We start from the raw sequence: 24,636 nt of genomic DNA on the forward strand, positions 1-24,636 counted from the left end.
CTACTTGATGACACATAACACACACACACACATGATATCTCCATTCTTCATCTCATGGCTTATTGGTGGTGCCCTAGTCAGCCACTCTAACTAATATACATCACCGCCTCAATGTTATCTCAAGACTGATGTTCAACTCTGTTCAACGGAGAAGCTCACTGGGTAACTGTGGGCCAATGAACCTAACCTACCCCACAGGGTTGTTCTGAGGATAACGTGAAAGTGGAAAGAACCGTGTAAACTGTCCCGAGCTCCGTGAAGGAATGGTGGGATAAAAGTTCTCTAGATTAGTCCCTGGAACTGTATAATCAAAAATTCAACATAGGGTAAGGAAGTAAGGGTGAAGAGCCCCGTGGAGCAGAGTGGAAAGTGGCAATACTACAGCCCAAGCTCTGCTCATGACCTGAGTTTGATCCTGGTGGAAGCCGGGTTCAGATAGCTGGCTCAAGGTTGACTCAGCCTTCCATCCTTCAGAGGTCGGTAAAATGAGTACCCAGTTTCCTGGGGGTAAAGTGTAGATGACTGGGGAAGGCAATGGCAAACCACCCCGTAACAAAAATCTGCCAAGAAAATGTGATGCAACGTCCCCCCATGGGTCAGTAATGACTTGGTGCTTGCACAGGGGACTACCTTTACCTTTACTTAAGGAAGTAAGGAAAGGGAAGGGTAGTAAAGAATAGATGCTGAGCTCAATAGTGTGAATGTATGCTTTATTTCAGTAGGGGAGGAAGACATTTGACCGAAGAGGATTTAACCCTGTGTGTTCTTTTCTTTTCTTAAAGGGCAGGACGTGAACAGTATGGCTTACGCTCAACCAGGTAAGATGGTGTTCGGGTATTTTCTAGTTATGTGGGCGTAGTAGGGATGCCATGACAGAAGAGCAGGACGAAGGATATTGGCGCTTCGGTCAAACTATGCAGTACACTGCATGATGAGTCGGGTCCAAGGAATCAAGGCCCAATTCCTTTTCCCCACAGCCACACAGCAGCTGCATGGAACAGCCTTTTAAAGGTTTGTAGGGGCCCGATTTGTCTCAGGACCACAGCATGGGGGGGGGGGTGCAATGTTCTTGATGCCATCATTTTCCTGAGCTGAAATGGCTTATTTACAGTCCATGTTTCTTGCTGAGATTCAAGGCTTTGCTACTTGCAGTTTGCAGAAGAGCACTTCCAACATGAAGACAGAGCTGCCAGTTACAAAGAGAGAGGAAACGTGAATGTTTAGTTCCTGAAGAACGAGTGGATGCTAACGCTATTTGTATTTCTCCTTCTTTGTAGGTGATTTGGAATTTCTGGACGATGCAGAAATGCTAGGTAAGGGAAAGAGAACTTGTAAGCATTCCCTCTCACCTCCAGAAGAAGAGGGATTTGAGCTGAAGTTCAGCTGATATGAATTTCCTAACCACTTCTAATTATAGTGGTAGGCTTAGCAGTCTATTTCTCTGCCTCGTATGATGAACACATAGGGCCAAACTACAAGTGACGCCTGACACAGGTTGGACACTTGTCAGCTTCCCTCAAGTTTTGATGGGAAATGGAGGCAGCTTGGTGGAATGTTGGACAAGTGACAGTTGAAAAATCCATTGGACAGCAGTCGGAGAGCCAAGCTGCAAGACCAGGACGCCTACATTTCCCATCAAAACTTGAGGGAAGCTGACATCATCACAAAGTGACATCATCACAAAGTCCTGGGAGTGCGTGCACGCTTCATGCCTGCATGTGGTACCAGAGGCACCACCTCCTGCCAGGATTTGCTCCAGGTGTACACCGCTATATAATAATAATAATAATAATAACAACAACAACAACAACAACAACAATAATATGTTTATTGCTTTTCCGGCCGAAGCCATAAGCCATACAAACACCAACAAAATATGAACTGTACACTTGAACATACCCAATTCACACAGACATAACTCGTCATTATCACTTTAAACTATCTAAACTCATGAAGATTTTGTTTCTTTATCACCGTGGCTAAAAAGGAAGCCACTATAGCAGAGGTTTGATTGTCAGGAAAGTTATCAGACAATAACACTGAGATTGCCCAAGGAAGGAAGGGAAGCTTTTCTTATATATAAGGACTATCCCCTAGGGTTGCCACGTCCCCTTAACCTTCCACCAGGAGAGGAGGGAACCTGGCACTTACCTGTATGATCTTCTCATGCGCAAAGCATGTGCTCCTGGCATGCACAATGATGTCATGTCCAGAAGTGATGTCATCCCGCCCAGCAGTGGGTGTGCTCCCACCCTTTCCTCCCCACTAGCCAGGTGAGTGGCGGAGGGAAGCAGAGGCTGTGAGAGGGAGATCACCTGCCCCCACAGGGAGACTGGCAGCCCTGTTATCGCCTGTGGGTTGCCTCTTACATCTAATATTTAGAGATACACTGCTGTTATGCATGGAGGCTTTTTAGCTATCAGGAGGTTGCAGAAGCCCAATATGGACAGGTCTGCCTAACACTTCCCCTTTGACTATTTGTCCAGCCAGTATTGTTTCCTGATTTATTCTCCCCTCCTGGGGCAAAAAAATGCAGGGACTATTATCCTTTCCCTTACTCAGCGGGAAAGGAGTGGGAAAAATGAACCTGAAAAGGGATAAGCCATTCCCCTCCCCTGCCATTTTCTGCTCAAAATTGCAGCCTCCTGAGATTGCCTCTAGTTTAAAAAAAGAAAATGGAGGAAAGTTTCACGCAACCATGTGTTAACGTGTTGTTTGTCCCTGAATGCCCTTGCAAGCCCGGAGTTGCAGCACACTCATTAATTTCTGGCATGTTGCTCCCTTTGTGCTGGACTGTACTTCAATCTGAACTCATTTAATTTTCAGTTCCTATATTGCCACTGTGAATTATGCTGAAGAATTTTTCATTATAAGGAGCACGACTGCGACCAGCCGCGCACAGTATCACAGTGACCTAACCTTCGCTGGGAAATGCTCGACAGGAAGGCCCTTTGAAAGACATGAGGCGGATGAGTCAGGCCCAGATTTCTGCAAAACACATTTCTGACAAATTTATTCTCCTCTGAAAACACTACCCTAGGCGACTTGACCCCTGTCCATCTCCCCTTCTGGCCTGCTATTACCAAGCTGGAAGTTATCTCCACGAGCAAGCATTTACACTCAAGGAAAGCCCCAGGTTTGGACTAGTTATGGGCAAGGAACAACAACAAAAAAACAAACCAGGAAGCACGGAACTGGACCAGTTATGAACCAGTTCGTGGTTCGTTGTTCGTGGGGTTTAAATGCCCCTTTCTGGCCTTAACAGCGGCAGGGGAAGGGGCATTTAACAGTTTAAAGGGCCATTTCCTGCCTTGCAAGTGGCAGGTCCTCTTAAACTATCAGCTGGCAGGCGGCAGGGGGGATCCCCCCTTCCGCCTGCCAGCTGATCGTTTAAAGGGACCTGCTGCAGCAGGGCCCTTAAAGGGGCAGTTTAAACTGCCCCTGTAAATATGACCCAATGAACGAGCATGAAAAGGAGCTTCCACGAACCCTTGTTCGCGAACCCCAAACCGGCCTGGTTTGGGGGGGGGGGTTGGGTCGTATTTAGGTTCGTACACATCTCTAGTTTGGACTTAGTGCCTATCATCTTGCTTAAGGTCAACCCAGCATGATGGGATATGATTCTAGCTCTGATTTTCCTAGAAATCAACCTTTCAGAGAGGATGCCCCTAATATGGAAACACTTTATTATTGTTCCAAATTTTAAGAAAGGTTCCATGTCAGATCAAGCAAACTATTGACCTATTAGTCTACTCTCATCAGTGGTAAAGTTGTATACCTTATATTTATACCTCGGATTAGAGGAATGGATAACCTCAAACAACATCCTTGAGTGGAAACAAATCAGTTTCAGGAAGGGCTTTGCACTCAAGACCACGGTTTGATCTTAGCCCACTTAGTTGAAAAATACATCTCCCCATCTAGAGGTAAACTGTATGTCACATTCATTGATCTTAAGAGAGCTTTTGACACCATACCTAGGAATAGGCTGTGGGGGAAACTGGAATGTACTTCAAGTGATAAAAGGCTGCTCTGGCTAATTAAAAATCTCTACTCCTCCTGCATGGCTTAAGTTGGCTGCAGAGAAAAGGGAGAATTTACAGAATGTTTTTGCCTTGACAGAGGAGTGAAGCAAGGTTTCCCTTTAATACCTCTACTTTTTAATTTGCATATGAACGACCTTGCAATTGTCCTTTCTTCAGGAGAATTCCAGCCTCCGTACATATCCTCAAAGGCATTCACTTTATTCCTTTATGCAGATAATGCTATCTTTACGTCCCACACTAAGGTTGGATTGAGTAAACTCCTAAGTCTACTCTGTAAATTTGAAAAAATTAAGAAAAAACTCAAAATCAAAAGTTATATTCTTCTCCAAAGCCAGTGATCAATTAGAACAAGTCCCCAAATTCCCATACTTGGGGGTAGTTTTTGATCCCCATCTTATCTTTAATTTGTAACAAATAAAATCAAATCTTGTGTCAGCAATTGAGTACTTCCTCTTCTCCAAGAGAAGCAAATACATAGCTCCTTTCCTTTTCCTTTCCTTTCCTTATATAAATAAGCTATTTTGACCAGAGATCTTATGCATAAAAATCAGTGCAATAACATGGAATAGCGTACTTGACCGAACAAAATATGACAACACTTGTACACAGTTTCTACAATTTTCAATTTTTACAGAAAACAATAACACATTAAAACCCTTCTTGGTAGCTCCTTAAAGAAATCCCTAATTGCCAAAAAATTGGCCACTGATCGAGTTATTACTAAGTCAGTATCTGGCAAAAGAAGAGAAATTATCAAGGTTTCAACAGGAAGCAGATATTTAATCAAGACAGGCATAATCCAAAGATCTCTGGGTACAGTCCACTGATCGCAAAATAATAAGAGATGATCTAGGCAGGGGCGGCGCAAGGGTTTGCCATGCTCACAGCTGGCTGGCCGGGCGCCCCCGTGTGCGCGCGCAATGGCCTGCGTGATGACATCATGCATGACGTCATCACGGGAGCACACGCGCCACCGCCGGCCCGATTGCTGCGGCGGGTGGCGTCCGAGCTCTCCCGCTCGGTTGCCTGTGCCGCCGCAGTTGCCTGCCCGCGGTGGCTGCGCCTGGCCGGGGGCTTGTGCTGGCGACGGCAGCGGCGCGGGGTGGGAGGGATAGGAGGCTGGTGCTTTGTGGTGTGCGCTCCCGCCTGCCGTGCCTCCTCCGGCGTTCCCTCCGGCACCCCGCACCTGCGGCCACCGCCTACCTGGCCTCAATAGATGTGCTGGCCCTGGATCTAGGAGTCCCTTGAATGCACATAGGCTCTGCGGAGAGAAGTGCGCAGAGACAAGAAGTCTCTCCTCTAGTCCCTACTCTAAGTCATCCCGCAGCTGGGTCACAAGGGAGTAATTGAGGGATCTTTGCACTTGTTTGCGGGATCTTTGCACTTGTTTTTGCATTTAACTACCATGGTCTGAGCAACGTTTTCTAAAGACGTCCCATGCTCATTTGAACTGGCAGGTGGATCAGATTTAAAAGTCAGCAGGAACTGTACCGAAGAAGGCTGGTCCGAAGCTTTCCCTCATTACTACGACGCCTGCGGATTTGATGAGAATGAAACATCCGATGGCAACCAGGTAGGCTGGGAAGCGACGGAAGGACAAAGCATGAAGATGACATTGGCATCCCGTGTCGGGCTTTTCCGAATCTGAAGGTTTTCATAATGTTGGTTCTCAGCTGCAACGTATTAGAGATATTGGTCAGGCTTAATGTTTGGATGAATACAGTCAATATGGCCAATTACTGGCAATGGGAAATCCCATGTCACTTCTGATTGATAAGGTAGCTTTATGAATGTTGCAGAGAACTTGGTAAAAAATAGGAACCTGGTAAAAAATAAGAACCTGCTCCTGGTTGATATACCCTCCTAGCTATTCAGAAAACCCTTCCACTCTTTTGACAAGTTGTGTTTGTTGTTTGTTGCCTTCATCTGTCCTTCTAGCAGACTTTGCTTGGCTATATTGTTTTGTGTAGTGTCATCTTATTTGCTGCCTGCTCCTTAACTGGGCGGGATCATCCATTTGAGTAATAACAACAACCACAATATTTGATTTATATACCGCCCTTCAGGAAAACTTAACTCCCACTCAGAGCAGTTTACAAAGTGTGCGATATTATCCTCCCGGCAATCACCCTGTGAGGTGGGTGTGGCTGAGAGAGCTCTGAAAGAGCTGTCACCCAGCTGGCTTCAAGCGGAGGAGTGGGGAATCAAACCCAGTTCTCCAGATTAGAGTCTTGCCACTTTTAACCACTACACCAAACTGACTCTCCATAGGAACATAGGGTAAATGAATACAAGTTTACAAAGACATAGCATTAGCAAGGATCCAATACAGAGTTGAAGAAATGCTGAGGCAGGACATAATCAATTCTAGGACTGACGTTAAACAACATGAAGCACAGGTGGTATATAGGAGTACATATTTAAAGCAACAGATAATATATAAGACAAAAATGTTGTTTATGCTTCCTAACTCATTGGCGAAACATCCGAGACCCCTTCCCTACAATACCATCCTCCTATCTGAGTAAAAAGCCTTTTTGAATAATTCAGTTTTGCATTGTTTGCAGAAAGCCAGGGGCGTGGGGGCTCTCCTGACCTCCTCAGACAGGCCATTCCATAGGTTAGGGGCAGAGAAAGCCCATGTATGGGCTGCTGTTGATTTCTCCCATGTGCAGGCTGGCACCTGCAAGAGACCCTGTTCAAATAAGCAGAGCTGCCGTGGAGGGACATAGGGAGGGAGGCAGTCTTGCAGATATGTTGGGCCAAGGCCGTGAAGAGCTTTGTATGTAATAACCAATACTTTGAATTAAGCACGGTAACTGGCAGGTAGCCAATGGAGTGACTGTAGCTTTATGGGTCCGCAGTACATATATGTTCCATATGTACCTTGTAGGTCCTGCAGTGGACTCTGCTGGGCCAGAGCTATAGGAAAACTCTCTCCACTGCAAAAAGAGAAAGATCCTTGCTTCTCCAGAACACAGCCACACACATTTTCTACTTTGCAGATGACACAAGAAACCCCAGCGCTCAAAGTCTAAACAGAGATTACGGCCGTTGGCATTATTTGCCAATTTTGAATGTGTCTTTTAATGATTCCCAACAACCAACTTCTAATTTATATTTGTAGTAGATAATAAATTACCATCTATTGAGTCAAATCATTAGTCCATCTGGCTCAATATGGTTTGTTCTGATCGGAAGCAACTCTCTGGGATCTCAGGCAAAGGGTCTTTTCCTGATATGGGTGAGATGAAATCCTTTAACTGAACATGCCAAAGACGGAACCTGCGCCCTTCTACGAGCCGAGCTACAAAAGACCAATTACACGAGGAGTCGCACATGAAGCGAGTTGCAATGTTAGCTGGGAAGCTGAATTTTAAAAGCAATCGGAAGGCTTTGTCAATTTCCCCTCTCTACAGAGCCAGGGAGATCACTCCTCAGAGGGTTTGGGAATTTCCTCTTTGCCTCCTTGAAGGCTCTGTCAATTTCACCTCCCCTTTTAAGAGGTGAAGAGGAAATAAACAAGCCCTCTGAGCAGTGATCTCCCTGGCTCTGTAGGGAGGGGAAATTGACAAAGCCTTCTGGTCTCTTAAAACTCAGCTTCTCGGCTCTTCCTCGTGTAATTTGTCTTGTGTAGAGTAGCTCTACATTCGAAACCTGTGTTCCACTGCTGAGTGATCACTTCTCCCAAAAAATAATATATTAAATCGCCATGCACCAAGTGAGATCATTCGACCCTTCTAGTTCAGTAGTGTCTCCTGTGACTAGGAGCACTTCTTCAGACGGAGAAATGTCCTTCCAAACACCGGAGATCTTTTGGGTAGGGGGTTCCTGGAATTGAATGAGAGACATTCTGCATGCCAAGTTTTGCACCACCACCTCTCCTAACACCTCTGTTGTGACTTGACTTCTCAGGATTATTATTACCTCTCAGTGAAGGCTCTGTACACCGTTGGCTACAGCACTTCCCTTGTTTCACTCACCACAGCGATGGTGATCCTGTGTCGCTTCAGGTAAGTTGGCATGAGAGGCTGAGGCTTTCTGCACGTGGAGAAAATCAGGTTCATCTTCTTCTCCAGAAACCCAGAACTGTTGACTCAGTCACTCAACCACTGTATCTATCGGATGGAAGAGGTCCACTGAGATCTCCTCTGTGTGAATGGACTTCCTCTTTGTGGGAACTGAAATAAAATCACAGAGGGCTGGTTCACACATGCAAGCTTTTCACTATGGGGGTTGGGATCCCATCAGCTTTTCCACTGGAGAAAAAGAGGAGGGGTCTTTGACTGCCATATACTCAGGCATAGCTAGGTGATCACCTAGAACACCAGGCTGCTCAGATATGGAATGGCACCAAGCCAGCCCTCTCCTGGCACTGTGGGATTGGACCCAGAAATCTGTTCTGCAGCTGCATGTAGGGGGTGGATGACCAGGGCTTTGGGCTTTCCCTGTCACCAGGACCAGTGAGTGCATGTGAAGCATAAGTGCTGGGGGCTGCGCCATGCCACTATTGCACCTGGGTGGTGGGTAGCTGTGGCCTTCCTCCATCACTGGGAATAGTGCACACCATGGCCAGCAGCAGCCATGGGTGCCACACTCTGGGAGCTTCTGGGGGGAAGGGCTGGGCATCACATGATGCTGTGTGACACAGCAATGTTGTTTCCAGTTGCATAACCAGAAATGATGTGAAATAATCACTGGAGAGCCTCTAGCAATTCTCAAAAACTCTATGGCATTACCTAATACCTAAACCTAATTACCTAATGCCTACAACCTCAACCATAGAGTTTAAGGGGATTGCTAGAGCATGCTGATGACATGTGATGTCTCTTCCAGTTATGTAATCAGAAGTGACATCTTGGCATTGCTGCAACATCACATCTTTGGCCTATTTTCTCCTGCTGCTGAACCAGGAGATGAGGGGAGCTCTCCCACTATTACAATGGATCTGATCCCTCTATGGCCTGCTCACCTTGCCTTTCTTCTATCACCACCCAGACCACCACAGCCCATCCCCAAATGAAGGGATGAAGGAAAAGCAAATCCCAACTAGCCCTTCACTCATTTGGCTTCACTTGTGGCAGCTTTGTGCCCAGCCATCTCCAAGCCCTCATGGTGGCGGCGGCTCTTGTTATGTTATGTCATGACTTAGTACTTGAGTACTGCCCATCCGGAAGGGCCACGATACAGAGAGGGAGTGGAAGAGCCTATTGACCACTGTTTCTCTCTCCTGTGCTCTATTTGTTCCACATTTCTTGGGTTTGGCTCCTAGGAAGGTCTCCACTATCATACGCCTTGAGACAATGAGACGGCATCCTTGAATACTTTTGCCTTTTCCTCTCATTCTCAGGAAACTGCACTGCACACGAAACTTTATCCACATGAACCTCTTTGTTTCCTTCATTTTGCGAGCCATCTCGGTTTTCATTAAAGACGGAGTTCTCTATGCCGAGCAAGACAGCAATCACTGCTTCATCTCAACGGTAAATGCAGCCAGAATTCAAAGGGTAGCACTTTCTAACAAGATAAGGAGGAAGGCTGGACATTTATAATATTAAAAAGGGATTTAAATGTTGCCTAGCAAATTGTCTTTAGAGCTTAGGCCTCCCTCCCACCTTTTCCAGCAATTTCTTCTTCTACCTCAATTTCTTCCAGCCCCCTCCCACCCTTTCCAGCAATTTCTTCTTCTACCTCCTCTTGATTCTTCAACCTCCTCCTTTTAATTTTCTAGGAGGCTTCTTGATTGCAATTCATGGAATTTATGGATCCTATATTTTACATGCAGGTGTCACATGTTTGTGAAATACTTGTGCCTGTTTATAGAGTTCAAAAAGCACTGTGCATAAACCTCTGCAAATGCTAAACCGGGCAGCAATTCAGAATCCCCAATTTGACTTTCCGAGTTTGAAAATGTACATGATGCTGTAAATATCCATAATTTCATGCCCATGCAGAGTCTGCATATTTGCCATTATGGCTAAACGTCCCAAACAAGCATCAGGTTTATAAAAATTGCTTGGCTGTGTGGTCTGGTGGTTAGAGTTTTTTCACTAGTTTGTGGGAGACTCAGGTTCGAATCCCCATTCTGCCATGAAGCTTGGGTGACCTTGGACCAGTTGCTCTCTCTCACTCTCTCAGCTTGACCAGCCTTGTAGGGTTTTTGTGAGAATAAAATGGTGTGTGGGGATGGAGAACTATGTACACCGCCCTGAGCTTTATGGAAGAGGGTGGGATAAAATGCACCAGATCAATTGGGAACAGTGGTTTTGAGGCTCAGAGGAAAATAATGGTATCGGTATATTTAAAAGAATCTAGTAGCACCTTTAAGACTAACCATCTTTATTGCAGCATAAGCTTTCGAGAACCACAGCTCTCTTTGTCAGGCATCCGATGGAGAGAGCTGTGGTTCTCGAAAGCTTATGCTGCAACCAAGATGGTTAGTCTTAAAGGTGCTACTGGACTCTATACTATTTTGCAACTACAGACTAACACGGTTTACTCCTCTAGGTATATTTAACAGTCAACATGGCCCCATGTTCAGATGCTTAAATTCATGAATCAGGGCCCTGTTCAGACAACAGTGATTTTTCTGCAAACCTAGACGAACCCTGGGGTTGCAGAATAATAATAATAATAATAACCTTCAATTTATATTCCTCTGTTCAGGATGACTTAACACCCATTCAGAGCAGTTTACAAAGTATGCCATTATTATCCCCACAACAGAACACTCTGTGAGGTGGGTGGGGCTGATGGAGCTAGAAGCTGTGACGGACCCAAGGTCACCCAGCTGGCTTCAAGTGGAGGAGTGGGGAATCAAACCCGGCTCTCCAGATTAGAGTCCTGCCACTCTTAAGTGACTGACCCAAGGTCACCCAGCTGGCTTCAAGTGGAGGAGTGAGGAATCAGACCTGGCTCTCCAGATTAGAGTCCTGCCACTCTTAAGTGACCGACCCAAGGTCACCCAGCTGGCTTCAAGCAGAGGAGTGGGGAATCAAATCCAGTTCTCCAGATTAGAGTCCTACTGCTCTTAACCACTACACCAAACTGGCTGAAAGCACTAAAAATTGGAAAGGGGGGGCGTTATAATCCCTCCCAATAAAATTTGGCAAAAGCTCAGACAACAGTGATGCTGTGAGAGGGCAGGGGAGGAGGAGGAGATGCTACCAGCTCCCTTCCGCCACCAAAGAGGGTCTGCAGTTGAGTGCCAGGGGGAAGAGCGGTAGAGATGGGGTAGGTGACCAGGCCAAGCAGCTGGCAGAGGCCGGGTGGGCAGGCAGATCAGCAGGGTGGAGGAGAGCAACAGAGTGTCGAGGAAGGGTTAGGGGAGTGGGTAGTAGGGAAGCCCCAGCCATCTTGGGGTTGTTGCTGGTTGCAGGCTCTCTCCGAGGGCAAACTCTCAGCCCCCACCCACTGCTGATTTTCTCCTGGTGGTGGTGAGGAAGAGGTGGCAACGATGAGAACAGACTGAGGACAGAAGGAGCAAGAGGAGGGCAAGAGGAGGTGGAGACCCGTGTTGAGAGTCAGTGGCGAAGAACAAAAAAGATGGGAGAAGGAGGGTTCCCAGGTGCCTGTCAGGGCCGGGTCTAGGGTTGCCAGTGCCCAGGGCAACCCAAGTCCGGCATTCCCCCCCAAGCACACATAGCGCGCGGGCACACTCCCAGCACTGCATGATGATGTCACTTCCGTGACATCATCATGCAGGGGCCCAGAGGCATGCTTCCTGTGCGGGAAGCTGACCGCCCTGGCGCACAGAGGGCTGGGAGGCCGCCCGTGCCATTCGCCTGCCCCGCTGATGGGGCGGCCAGATTGCCACGTGCTCCCTGTCCTGTACAGGTGGCAAGCCAGCTGCCCCATCAGTGGGGCAGGCGAACAGCGCGGGCGGCCTCCCAGCCCTCTGCTCAGCTGCCTGCACTGCTGTCACTCAAGCGTGCTCCCAGTGGTTGGCAGCTGCACCCGGCATCCCCTCTTTGGCAGCGCTGGGGGGCAGATTACCCCCTTACTCCCCGTCGATCTGGCCCTGGTGCCTGCCAATGGCATGCAAACTCTTTGCCTCCTTGCCCACTAATCTGCTAGTGATCAGTGAGATGTGGCAAGCCTTCCAGAGATTGCCGGCCAACAGCTGGCACTCTGAGAACATGCTCATTGTGTGCGCTCCCAGGGGACACAATGATGTCACTTCCTGAACAACAGCAGAATTGTAAGTCGTACTGATGGCTAAGAATCTGGAAAGAGAGGACAGAGTACAAAGAACTTAAAATTTTATTTTGAACTATTGTAAACTGCTCTGAGGCCCTACTGTTCAAAAAGCAGGATGAAACCTTAATACTGAAATGAGCAAGATTTGAGTCCTGTAGAACCTTAAAAACCAGCTAGATTTCCAGGGTATAAGCTTTTGAGAGTCAGAGATCCCTTCATTTGATTCCTGTAAGCTAATGCCCTGGAAATTTTGTTGGTCTTTAAGATGTTATTGGACTTGAATCTTGCTCTCTTACCAACATGGCTACCAACCTGACATTAATATATTCTATTAATATATTCTATTAATACAGCCTGTTGCCCAACGGATCCCATTGTTCATTCCATGCACAATACAGCAGCCTGAACATTGAGGATTTTCTGAAGATTGACAAGTTGGACTGCTCAGTAGTTTAAGCTTCTTCATTCTGTAAACTTTCAGGGTTATGAATTTCTCAGGGCCAGCCCGCATGGTGCATCCTTTCTAAGCTTCCTAGCAATTTCCCAGCATTCTCCCCCATTTTTATTTAAAAGCCTTCTTTGGATTACTCTGCACATACATGATGCATATACACACAGCTGGGTTCTTTTCTCGTATTCAAAGAAGGCTTGGAGGACTTCGGTCTGCCAATTAGCAGCCATTGTTGAGTCACTCCCAGCCTACACTAGAAATCACGACGCTTCCTGTGAGCTTTCATCAAACACCTCCTAAGGTCTGAAATTGCTTTGCCGTGCTTTCGAATGGCAGCTTCTAAGTGGCCTTCGGCATTTTTTTCCATAAATCCTTTTAGATGTAATTTGAAAGAAAAGGTCAGATTGTTTTTTTTCCCATTAATATACAATTTCAAAATAACTGAAAGTGTCTTGGCTGCCTATCAAGCCCACTTCAAGTACAAGCCATGGATTGAAGTTAGAAACGAACAAACATTCCCCCTTCCGTTCCTTTTATACCGAATTTTGTATTTTCGTCCCTGGTTTTGTTTTTCCATTTGATGCTGCTGTTTCGGCAGATTTATTTGTATGATGAACACATGTCCGCCTTTTTTTTTAAAACGTACAGCTTTTATGGTATTTGTACATCCATATCCAATGCTGACTTATCCATGTACAAAGAAAGATGGGAAATACCTGCATTTTATGAGAAAATTCAATGCAAAGCATCAGAAAACAGTACAACAAAACGAAAAATCACAGATTCTATTTGCCCAAGGAAGCAGAATTGAAATGGGACTTTTCAGACTGAAGTGACAGGGGCTTTTAACAGTTTGTGCTTGTCTTCCGCAGGTGGAGTGTAAAGCTGTGATGGTCTTTTTCCACTACTGCGTCATGTCCAACTATTTCTGGCTCTTCATTGAGGGGCTGTACCTTTTTACTTTGCTTGTGCAGACCTTTTTTCCAGAAAAGAGATACTTCTACTGGTACACCATCATTGGCTGGGGTGAGTTTCTTTTATGGAGTTTTAAAGTTCATGTTTATTCCTTGTGTAGGTAATCAGACACTTGCACTTGTATGTGTGGAGAGAGACAGTACAGCCTAGTGGATAAAAGCTTCATTCTAGGAGATAGATTTAGATATCTATGGATTGGGCCCAGAGGTGCTCTGCTCACTCTTTTGGCCCTGGCAACTCCTAATGTTACAGGTCTTGGTCAGATATGTATGTTATCTCATTGAAAGGCAATGTTGTTTAGTGGTTAGAGCGGTGTTTCCCAACCAGGGTTCCACCAACCTCTGGGGTACCACAGGATATCATCAGGGGGTTCACAAGAAATCATGGACTAAAACTTTTTGAAATACCATTCCAAATATTCTTTGAAATATCATGGTTATTAAGGTTATATTAGTTCAAGTTCAAGTTCAAATTCAAATGGTTATATTAGTTGTATTCAGGGGTGTGCACCCGAAAAATATTCAGGTTTCCCGCGTCGGGTTTACCTGAAGCAGGAAAACAATTCAGGATAAATTAACAGGAGGGGTATTCCCCTCTCATCAGCTGAAAAAAACCTTTTAAATGTCCAGAATTTAAAGGACTTTTTTCAGGTGATGAGAGGGGGATCCCATCTCATCAGCTGTAAAGCAGCCAATGTTTTGAAAGCAACACTTTTCTTGCCACTTGCAGGTGGCAAGAAAAGTGTTGCTCTTTGCCCGAAACTTTCCTAAGCGATAGAAATGTCTTTAGGAAGCTTCGCTTCAGGATTCCCAAATTGGCTCAGCAATGCTGTGGCCGATTCAGGAGCCCAAAATCTTTCCAAATTGGTCCTGATTCAGGTTCAAAACCCAAATTGGAAACCCAAAATTGGGTTTACCTGAAGCGGGAAAACAATTCAGGATAACCCAACAGGAGGGGAATTCCCCTCTCATCAGCTGAAAAAAAACCTTTTAAATGCCCAGCATTTAAAGGACTTTTTTCAGCTGATGAGATGGGGATCCCTTCCCATCAGCTGTAAAGCAGCCAGCGTTTTGAAAGCTCTTTGCCCGAAACTTCCTAAAGTGATGCAAATCATGGTTGTTGGGGGTTTTCCGGGCTGTATTGCCGTGGTCTTGGCATTGTAGTTCCTGACGTTTCGCCAGCAGCTGTGGCTGGCATCTTCAGAGGTGTAGCACCAAAAGACAGAGATCTCTCAGTGTCAGAGATCTCTCAGGTGACACTGAGAGATCTCTGTCTTTTGGTGCTACACCTCTGAAGATGCCAGCCACAGCTGCTGGCGAAACGTCAGGAACTACAATGCCAAGACCACGGCAATACAGCCCGGAAAACCCCCAACAACCATCGTTCTCCGGCCGTGAAAGCCTTCGACAATACATTGATGCAAATCACTTTGGGAAGCTTTGCTTCGGGAATCCCGAATCAGCTCAGCAATGCTGTGGCCAATTTGGGAACCCCAAATCTTTCCAAATTGGTCCTGATTCGGGTTAAAAACCTGAATCAGAAATCCAAAGTGCACACCCCTAGTTGTATTGTGCCTGTGTTTATTTTGTATTGTTACAGAGCATTGACAATACAAATTAGCAATCATTCAAATGCACTCCCTACCATCAACTTTTCTGGCCTGTTAATGTTTTCATAGGTAGGGGATCCTCGGGCTTTGAAAAATTAATTTAGGTGTTCCTCCATGGACAAAAGGTTGTGAAACATTGGATTAGAGTGTAGAACCAAGATTTGGGAGACTGAGATTCTCTGCCACAGAAAGTTGCTGAGTAACCCATAGGTCAGCCACGCACTCTCAGCTAACCTACTTCACAGGTTTGTTGTGAGATAAAATGGAAGAAAGGAGACCAACATAAGGTGCTTTGTTTCCCTGTTGGGGAGAAAGGTGAGATATAAATGAAGAAAATAAGTAAACAAAAACTGAGTCACCACTGATAGAATGCCATAGATAAAACTTTCGCATTACTACGTTCACCTTCAAATGTCCACCATCGATGCTATTGCTTCTTTTCCCTCGCCTTCAGAGGTGAAACATCTAGAGACAGGACATTTTCTGTGATGGCACCTCGCCTTGGGAATGCCCCTCCCCCTTGAGGCTCACTCAGCACCTACTTTTCTTTTAGGCACTAGGCCCAAAAACCTTTTTATCCAGGCATTTAATTAGGGATTTTTAATCTTATTAGTTTTTTGAATGGCCTGCTTCTACCCTGCAGTCTGTTTTATGGATAGTTTTTATGCTGTTTATGTCCAATAGCTTGTTGTTTTATATGGTTACATTGTTTTAATCAGTAGCTGCCTGAAGTAGCATTATGAGGGATGGCATATTAGAAATATCCTGAACGAAGGAATGAACGAATCAATGAACGAACGAATGAATGAACAAACGAATGAATAATTTTTTCTTTAGCACAATGCTAGGAAATATACAGTGAAATCATAAACAGAGTTACCCCAACGGGTTTAGATTGGAGTAACTCTACTTAGGATTTCAGAGATGGGCATTCTTTCCACTTTCCAAGGCCGATTCCAGACGACTAACCTGAAGGCGCTGCATGCCGCCATGTTCCGGATCGTGATGGGGAAAACGCGAAATATTGCGTTTTCCCCGTCGCGATCCAGAACATGGCAGCATTCAGCGCCTTCAGGTTAGTCGTCTGGAATCGGCCCAGGTCTGTGTTTCAAGTAATTTGACTGATCCTAGGTTTGTTTCAGGGCTTCTGGGCCTGACAGTGTTTTTGCAATGATGACCTTGAATGTAAAACAGTCATTCTATGGCACCTTAATTTGTTGAAAAGGAAAGGCTAGGGTGCTGTGAAAAGATAACTCAGTAATTAGAAGTTCCAGTGAGTCTGAAGCCACCAGCCAGAAATGAGGTTATCAGTTGCATCTCTGCATGTGTAAACGTTCAGGCCATGTCGCCTTCAAAACACAGAGTGCATTCTCTCGGATGGAAAACTTGGAAGAGCATGCCATGAAATATCAATCCCTTTATCTTTTTTCATAGGAACTCCCACCATTTGTGTCACTGTCTGGGCTGTCCTGAGACTTCACTTTGATGATGTCGGGTAGGTCTTCCCTCTTTATCCTTCCTAGAAAACATTTGCATATATTCCAGGTTCAAACTGTACCCCGCGAATTGTGGAATGGGGAATGACAATACTAAAGTTGTATCTACGTTTTTGATTTTTGAATCAAGATGGGTAGCCATGTTAGTTTGTGGCAGTAGAAAAGAGCAAGAGTCCAGTAGCACCTTTAAGACTAACAAAATTTGTGTATCTAACAAAATTTCGAACAAAATTTCTGATAGTGTATCTGAAGAAGTGAGCTGTGGCTCACGAAAGCTCATACCCTACCATAAATTTTGTTAGTCTTATAGGTGCTACTGGACTCCTGGTTTTTGAATGTAGAATTTTGAACTAAGATATTGAATGCTTAGGCGTGGTGATGTGGCTCAATGTTTTTAAGTTTGGATACAACCCCCAAAGTACGGTGGCACTGAGAGAAAATATCTGGGAGCTAGAATCTGAAACAGCAAATTAAGAGAGGAGAAGGAAGCATAACTCCTTAGAACAATGACTCGTGTTCCCTTATAAAGTGCCAAGCAAGTTTAAAAATGTATTTTGAGTTCATTGAAACCTTGGGGATGGACTGTAAAATGTTGGTAGAGCACATGCATTTTGTGCAGGAAGTGCCAGCACAAATCCCAGTTGTCTCCTGTTAAAAAAAAAGTAGAGTCCAGTAGCATCTTAAAGACTAACCAACTTTATTGTAGCATAAGCTTTCAAGAGCCACAGCTCTCTTTGTCAGATGCATTGTCAGCTTTCGACAACCACAGCTCTCTTCATTAGATGCATCGTCAGCTTTTCAGAACCACAGCTCTCTTCGTTGTCAGCTTTTAAGAACCACAGCTCTCTTCGTCAGATGCATCATTAGCTTTTCAGAACCACAGCTCTCTTCGTCATCAGCTTTCGAGAACCACAGGTCTCTTCATCAGATGAAGTTGGTTAGTCTTTAAGGTGCTACTGGACTCTTTACTATTTTGCTACTACAGACTAACACGGCTAACTTCTCCTGTTAAAAGAATCCTGTGGAACAAGATTGAGAATGACCTTTCTCTGCCTAGACCTTGGAAAACCTCTGCCAAAAAGAAGAAACGATGCTGAGCTATAAGGACCAAAGAGGTTGAATGCAACCAGCTTTTCCACTGGTGAAAAAAGCACCCTTTGACCATGCAAAAAAGTCTATGCTGGGGAGCCTATGTTGGGGTGGGACTGTGTCTCAGTGGTACAAGGTTCAGTCCCCACCATCGCCAGTTAAAAAGGATCGGGTTGTGTGTGACCAGAAGAAGTCTGCCTGAGATCTTGGGGAGCTGCCGGTAGACAATGCTGACTTTGATAGACGGGTGGTTTGATTCAGTATAAGACCATTTTATTTGTTTATCTGAGTATGGGATGCTGATTGTCATGTCTGTGTATCGCCATGCCATGTTTGTTTGTTGTGTCACTGATGCCACAGTCTACTGAAGCTATAATGCCTTAATGCTAACCTGTTGCAATCTCTCCTCCAGCCATATTAACCATGTTGCCATTGCTCTCCAAGCCCCAAGACAGGGCCTCTCACCTTATCTCACAAAAGTTTGCATCTCCTAGTTAGACATGACCTTGAGTGTCTAGATGCCAGCTTTGCTACTTTGCCAGATGCTGAGAATGTACTGATCGTTTATTCATAACTGTAAGAGGTTCTCACAGAACCCGTGTAATCTGGCGCACCAAAACCTACCATTGCTGGGGCGCAGGAAATTTCAAGTATATTATAGCCTGTATGTTTTGACTCATCACTGCTACCAAGCTCCTTGCTGGAGTGTAGACCTGAACTGCTAAAATCCTGAATAAAGCTTTTCTACAGGAACAAATGTGTGTTCACTGGAGAGGGACTAATTGGTCTACCTGCCAGGGACTGACACTGATAAATGCCTTCTGGTGGTCCCTTGACCCAGGAACTTTTGCCTACCTTTGATCAGAGGTAGGGCCTTTTTAGCCCTGGCACCGGCCCTCTCCATCGAAACTAGGGCCCTGTGGAATTTGTTACAGTTCCGCAGAGCCTGTAAGACAGAGATGTTCCACCAGGCTTATAACTGAGGTGTTGGCAAACTGCACCCCCCTGCTGTGATCTTCGGTACACCTGTTATATATCATATATCATCTGCTTGCCCTACCCCATAACATCTTGAGTGATTGAGTATATGGTGAACACTGTTAGCTATCTTGATAACATGACTGTTTCTGCTTCTATATATTGTATTTTAAATCCAGAGGAGTTAGCCGTGTTAGTCTGTAGTAAAATAGTAAAGAGTACAGTAGCATCTTAAAGACTAACCAACTTTATTGTAGCATAAGCTTTTGAGAACCACAGCTCTCTTCGTCAGATGCATCTGATGAAGAGAGCTGTGGTTCTCGAAAGCTGACGATGCATCTGATGAAGAGAGCTGTGGTTCTCGAAAGCTGACGATGCATCTGATGAAGAGAGCTGTGGTTCTTGAAAGCTTATGCTGCAATAAAGTTGGTTAGTCTTAAAGGCGCTACTGGGCTCTTTACTATTTTATATTTTAAATTATTTTATTGTTACTATGTTGTTGTGTCCAGCCCTGAGCCCGCTTGTTGGGAGGGCTGGTAAAAATCAAATACATTAAATTAAATTAATCTGCATGAACAAAAGCTGTATGTGATGGGGGAGCTGTAATAAGGAGGTGACCTGGGAGAGAGTGAATTTTTAACAAGTTGGCTTGATCCAATCCATGGTCTGCAGAAAATTTATTTATTTATTTGATTTATACCCCACCCTTCCTACAAATGGGCTCAGGGCGGCTAACAACATTGGTTGCCAGTGGAGTACCGGATCAAAATTCTGGTATTGACCTATCAGGCCCTGTGCAGACTGGGACCAGTGTATCTACGGGACCGTCTCTCCCCATATATTCCCAAGAGGACACTCCGATCAGGGACAAACAGCTGTTGGTGGACCCTGGCCCCGAAGAGGCCCCTAGCCTCAACTAGAGGACCAAAAAGGCCCTGGCTCCCACCTGGTGGAATGCTCTGTCTGCTGAAACCTATTATCTTTTCACCGGGCCTGCAAGACAGAGTTGTTCCGCCAGGCATATGGCTGAGGCTGGGCCTCCGCTGGCCTGGAAAAAGGGGTGTATAAATCTTAACCCTCCCTGTGAAGGCTATCCACCATCCTGTTTTAAATGTGTTGTTTTTAATGTATATGGATTTTTTAATCGTATTTTTAATATGTTATTATCCGCCCTGAGCCCGCTTGCGGGAAGGGCGGAATACAAATCTGAAATAAATAAATTAAATAAATAAATAATAAAATACAGTGAATTAACCATAAAACTATAAAAGAGCTTCATGCATTCATAGTATTACTAACCCTACACTTTCGCCAGCAAGAGTCACCCAATCGTGTCCCCTCCTGTGTTTGGGAGCTGTGATGCTGCCACCAGAAGCGAAAGAGATTTGTGGGAGAAACTTTACTAGAGGAAAAAGAAATGTGCTTGTCCATATGGATACTGCTAGTTTGGGGGTTAGTTCAGTTTGAAAGACTACCACTTTTTTAAAAAAACGAATATCCCGGCCTGTCTGTTTTCTATGCCACAATTAGTGCTAAATAAATATGAAAGAGGAGTGACGTGAGTCATCGTTTCGGGAGCAGATGTGTTTATGTTCGCCCGGCATCATAACGCCGCTCTTTTCTCTCTTTGATCCCCCACCCCCTCCCTCCATATGGGTGTCAGCTGCTGGGACATGAATGACAACACAGCCTTGTGGTGGGTGATCAAAGGCCCCGTGGTGGCATCAATAATGGTAAGTCGCTGCGGAGAAAGGATGCCCAGACGGGAGGCATGGCAGAGCACAGAGAGGCAAGGCGTTTCGGCATGCAAGGAAAGGGCTCGTTTACGACAACGTTTCAGTAAGGGGAGGGAGGATTTCAGTGGGGTGGAGAAGGGCCCCTCTCTTGCCATCTTTATGTGTGTCTCCTCTTTCTGGCCCTGCTCCTGAGCTGGAAAACGCAGTCCAGCATGCAGGAAATAAAAAGGCATGGAGTGACAGAGGAAGTGTGATTTAATGGTTAGATCAAAATGGGTAGCTGTGTTTGTCCGTCTGTAGCAGTAGAAAAGAGCAAGAGACCAGTAGCCCCAATAAGACTAACAAAATTGGTGGTAGGGTGTGAGCTTTTGGGAGTCACGGCTCACTTCTTCAGATACAGAAAAGAGCAAGAGTCCAGTAACACCTGTAAGACTAATAACATTTGTGATAGGGTAAGAGCTTTCCGGAGTCACACAGCTCACTTCTTCAGATATTGATCTTGCTCTTTTTCACTCCTTGGGACGATTTCTTTTAAAAATCCAGAATGGTTTTGGGAAGTGGAATATAATCAGAAGGGAGGTGAAAGAAATGAAGGAGATGTGTGTGTGTGTGGGGGGGGACATTCAGGCACCTGCCGAGGACTCTTGAAACATTTCCAAAGAGGAGTTGGAATAGGAGATGCGATACTGATGAGCTCTGCTTAAGGTATGCTTTGTGCACTCTGTATTTTATTATAACAACTCCTTTTTGTACCCCTCTTTGTTCTGAAAATAAATAAAAAGAAAGAAACATTTCCAAAGAGAGTGCCTCTGAGCCCATGCAGAGTGGCTCCCCTACTTCTATCTGCTCCCACAGATTGAGTGAATGAGGGGTTTACTCCGAGGAAACCCATTCCATACCCATTGCGGTAGGGTATGAACTTTCCTGAGTCGCAGCTCCCTTCTTCAGATACAGCTAGAATGTGAGTCCATCTGTTCTTATATCTTGGAGGGTGGAGTCATTCGGCATCTGAAATCACTCTTCAAGATATAAGGACAGATGGACTCACATTCTAGCTGTATCTGAAGAAGGAAGCTGTGACTCACAAAAGCTCGTACCCTACCACCAATTTTGTTAGTCTTAATGGGGCTACTGGACTCTTGGTCTTTTTTATTGGCTAGAGTGCTGCATTGGGGAGGCATACGTTCAAATCCCCTAGTTGGTTATGCAAGATTTGAACCAAGTAGCAGCTTCAAAACCAAGATTTCTAGGCTATTTAAGGTGCTACTAGACTCACGTCTCGCTCTTCTACCGCAAACCAACACAGCTACCCACCTAAAACTACCCAACTGGTTAGGAAGCTCTTCCCTTCGACCATAGAGTTTTGGGTGCATGCTAGAGCATCACCCAATGTGATGATGTTACTTCCAGGTCACCTGGAAGCAGCATTATTGCACTCTGTGATGCCAATTGCCCTCCCATTCCCCCCACCATCTTTCTCCCACCACCCAGCTGAAAGGAAGTGGGTATCACAAGTGGGGGTTGGAGATCTCCTGCCATTAATGGGTAGCTGGCCACCCCAGTATCGATCTTTGCACACGTGACTAAGTCAGGCAGAAAAGCATTTTTCTGTTTATTATAGTTTATAGATGGTGCATAAACAAGGCCTTCTGGATGTAAAATATGGTTTATCTGGATGTAGAATTTCATGTGTGGATTTTTTTCTACAGCGTAGACAGAGCCTTAACTTTCGAGATGTACTTATTCCTTCTTTTCTTCCTTCTTTCCCAGATCAACTTTTTGCTTTTCGTTGGTATCATTATCATATTGGTACAGAAGCTCCAGTCTCCTGATATCGGGGGCAACGAGTCCAGCATTTATTTGTAAGTACAACCTGGAAGTGTCCAATGAGCCATCGTTGGTTTTGAGCTCTGGCATACACATAGGAAAAAGTAGACCCGGGGCTCGGGAGTGGCTTCCAATTGTTATTCTTATTAAACAAAGGCAGAAGTCAAGTGAATGCGGCATCTCTTGCAGACCTTCACCACCCCTGATGCCTCCAATGACGTAGGTTGCATTTCTAAGAGGATTTCCAAAATCGGAATATTTTCAGGGCTTTCAAAAAGTGGCTTTGAGCAGTGGAGGTTGGGAAGGGGAGCAGTTTGAATTGGATGCCCAATGAGTGGGATGCTGTCACATATGGAACTGCCTCGTACTGAGTCTAAACGTCAATCCATCAAAGTCAGGATGGTCCGCTGAGACTGGCAGTGGCTCTGTAGGGTCTCAGGTAGAGGCTTTCTCGTCACCTATTGCTTGGTCCATTTATCTGGGGATGCTGGGAATTGAACCTGGGTCCCTCTGCATGCAAAGCAGATGTTCTACCGCTGAGCCACAGCCCCTCTCCACTGGGGTATTCCATCACCCTGCAATATCCGTCAGGCACCGGAGGAACAGCTGAAGGTCTCATTTCATCACATAAATGAACTTCAACACAAAACCTCTGGGCTTACCAGTGATCTCAGTCCAGGTATCCCATATATAATAATAATAATAATAACAACAACAACAACATTCGATTTATATACTGCCCTTCAGGACAACTTAATGCCCACTCAGAGTGGTTTACAAAGTATGCCATTATTATCCCCACAACAAAACACCCTGTGAGGTGGGTGGAGCTGAGAGAGCTCTGAGAGAGCTGTGACTGGCTTCAAGTGGAGGAGTGGGGAATCAAACCTGCTTCTCCAGATTAGAGTCCTGCTGCTCTTAACCACTACGCCAAACTGACTCTCTCCACTTGCATCAGCAGAGGCTCCCAGGCTGCTCCCATACATGGGTTAGGCCCTGAGGCCGCTGTGCCGCCAATGTCCTTGGGGATGTGGTGGGTCATTCCCTGGGTCAGGAAGGCTGTCTTTGTCCCAGGGAGATCCTGGTCACTCCAGGCTGTGGAAATACAAGACCTGCTTCCTACCAATACCAGCAGGCTGCTCCTCTCCTAGGGTTGTGCGAGGCCTTGGCTGGAAACTGGTGGAAACTTACCGAGCTCAGAGGAGGACAGGGAGATGAAAATGGAACTGTGCACTGTGCAATGTCACTTCTGGCTGGTTCCTAGAGTGTCACCACAATGCAGTGACGTCACTCCCTCTTCCTTCCCTCCCTCCCTCCCTCCCTTCTTTCCTTCCTTCTCTGTTTTCTCCCACTGTTCATTCAAGGAGGTGCATGGGGCTGGGAGGGAATCAGTAGGAGCCCCCCTGCTGGAAATGGCTATGTGGCTTCCCTGTCCTCTTCCCCTGCCTCTTTCTGCTTTAGCCTTTTATCTGCCTCCTTTCAGCCTTGACTACCAAGGCCAGTGCTGGCAGCCATTCCTCCTTCCTGCTCCATATTACCGTTAGGGGCAGACCTTGTCCTTCCTCTGCTTAGCATGCGTGGTGCTTCCCCTCTTTGGGTGAAGCAGCTGTGCTTTCCCCCTTCTGCCACAGACTTAGGATGCCATGGAGTGTGACAGATGCACATGGGAAACCCAGGCTCACCACGAGCATGGGCAGCATGGCAGAATATTGCACTATAATTTTACTACAACATTCATTCACCCGTTGGGTTGCCTCGTCCACTCAGAAAGATCCAGTTGAAAAAGTATTGTTGCTGCGCAACAATACAGTGGTAGCCAACAATGTGTGGGCACATTCTTATTGAAATGGATATCCAGCGACTGCAAGAGCCCGTAAGTTACTCTGGCTCTGACCTACAACCTGCTGCGTTGCACTCGCCGGCTGAACGCGATGTGTGATATTCTGCCTTCGAGGACAATGATGTCTCCCATTGGGAGGAGTCATGAAGGTCACGAAGGCTCAATGGCATCACCTAGCAACAGACTCCGCCTCACTGTTTGTCAATCATTCATCCCTAGCAGAGTTCTGGGAGTGTCAGGAACATTGAATGAATGAATGCATCTGACATTTCCAATGATTGCTAGCTCAAGTGAGGAGCAGGGTTGTCTAGGAGGACCTCTGTAGGTTAAACAGCTTTATGCAAAAGAGCTGTGCTGGTTGGTCCCTTGAGAAGCCTTTCCCTGAATGTC

At 45.7% G+C, this 24,636-nt stretch overlaps 1 protein-coding gene across 1 annotated transcript in view; it reads left to right on the top strand.

Moving 5' to 3' along the window:
* The window catches only part of ADCYAP1R1 (ADCYAP receptor type I), a 125,280-nt gene that overhangs the window by 62,073 nt on the left and 38,571 nt on the right, over window positions 1–24,636 (top strand). Inside the window, exons 4-12 of the mRNA XM_054991424.1 lie at window positions 783–818; window positions 1,278–1,313; window positions 5,504–5,619; window positions 7,962–8,059; window positions 9,397–9,529; window positions 13,569–13,722; window positions 16,715–16,775; window positions 20,507–20,576; window positions 22,350–22,441. Coding sequence (XP_054847399.1) covers window positions 783–818; window positions 1,278–1,313; window positions 5,504–5,619; window positions 7,962–8,059; window positions 9,397–9,529; window positions 13,569–13,722; window positions 16,715–16,775; window positions 20,507–20,576; window positions 22,350–22,441 — 796 coding nt within the window. The remainder of the gene's footprint in view (window positions 1–782; window positions 819–1,277; window positions 1,314–5,503; window positions 5,620–7,961; window positions 8,060–9,396; window positions 9,530–13,568; window positions 13,723–16,714; window positions 16,776–20,506; window positions 20,577–22,349; window positions 22,442–24,636) is intronic.

The sequence above is a fragment of the Eublepharis macularius genome, chromosome 11, assembly GCF_028583425.1.
Source record: "Eublepharis macularius isolate TG4126 chromosome 11, MPM_Emac_v1.0, whole genome shotgun sequence".
Lineage (NCBI taxonomy): Eukaryota > Metazoa > Chordata > Lepidosauria > Squamata > Eublepharidae > Eublepharis > Eublepharis macularius.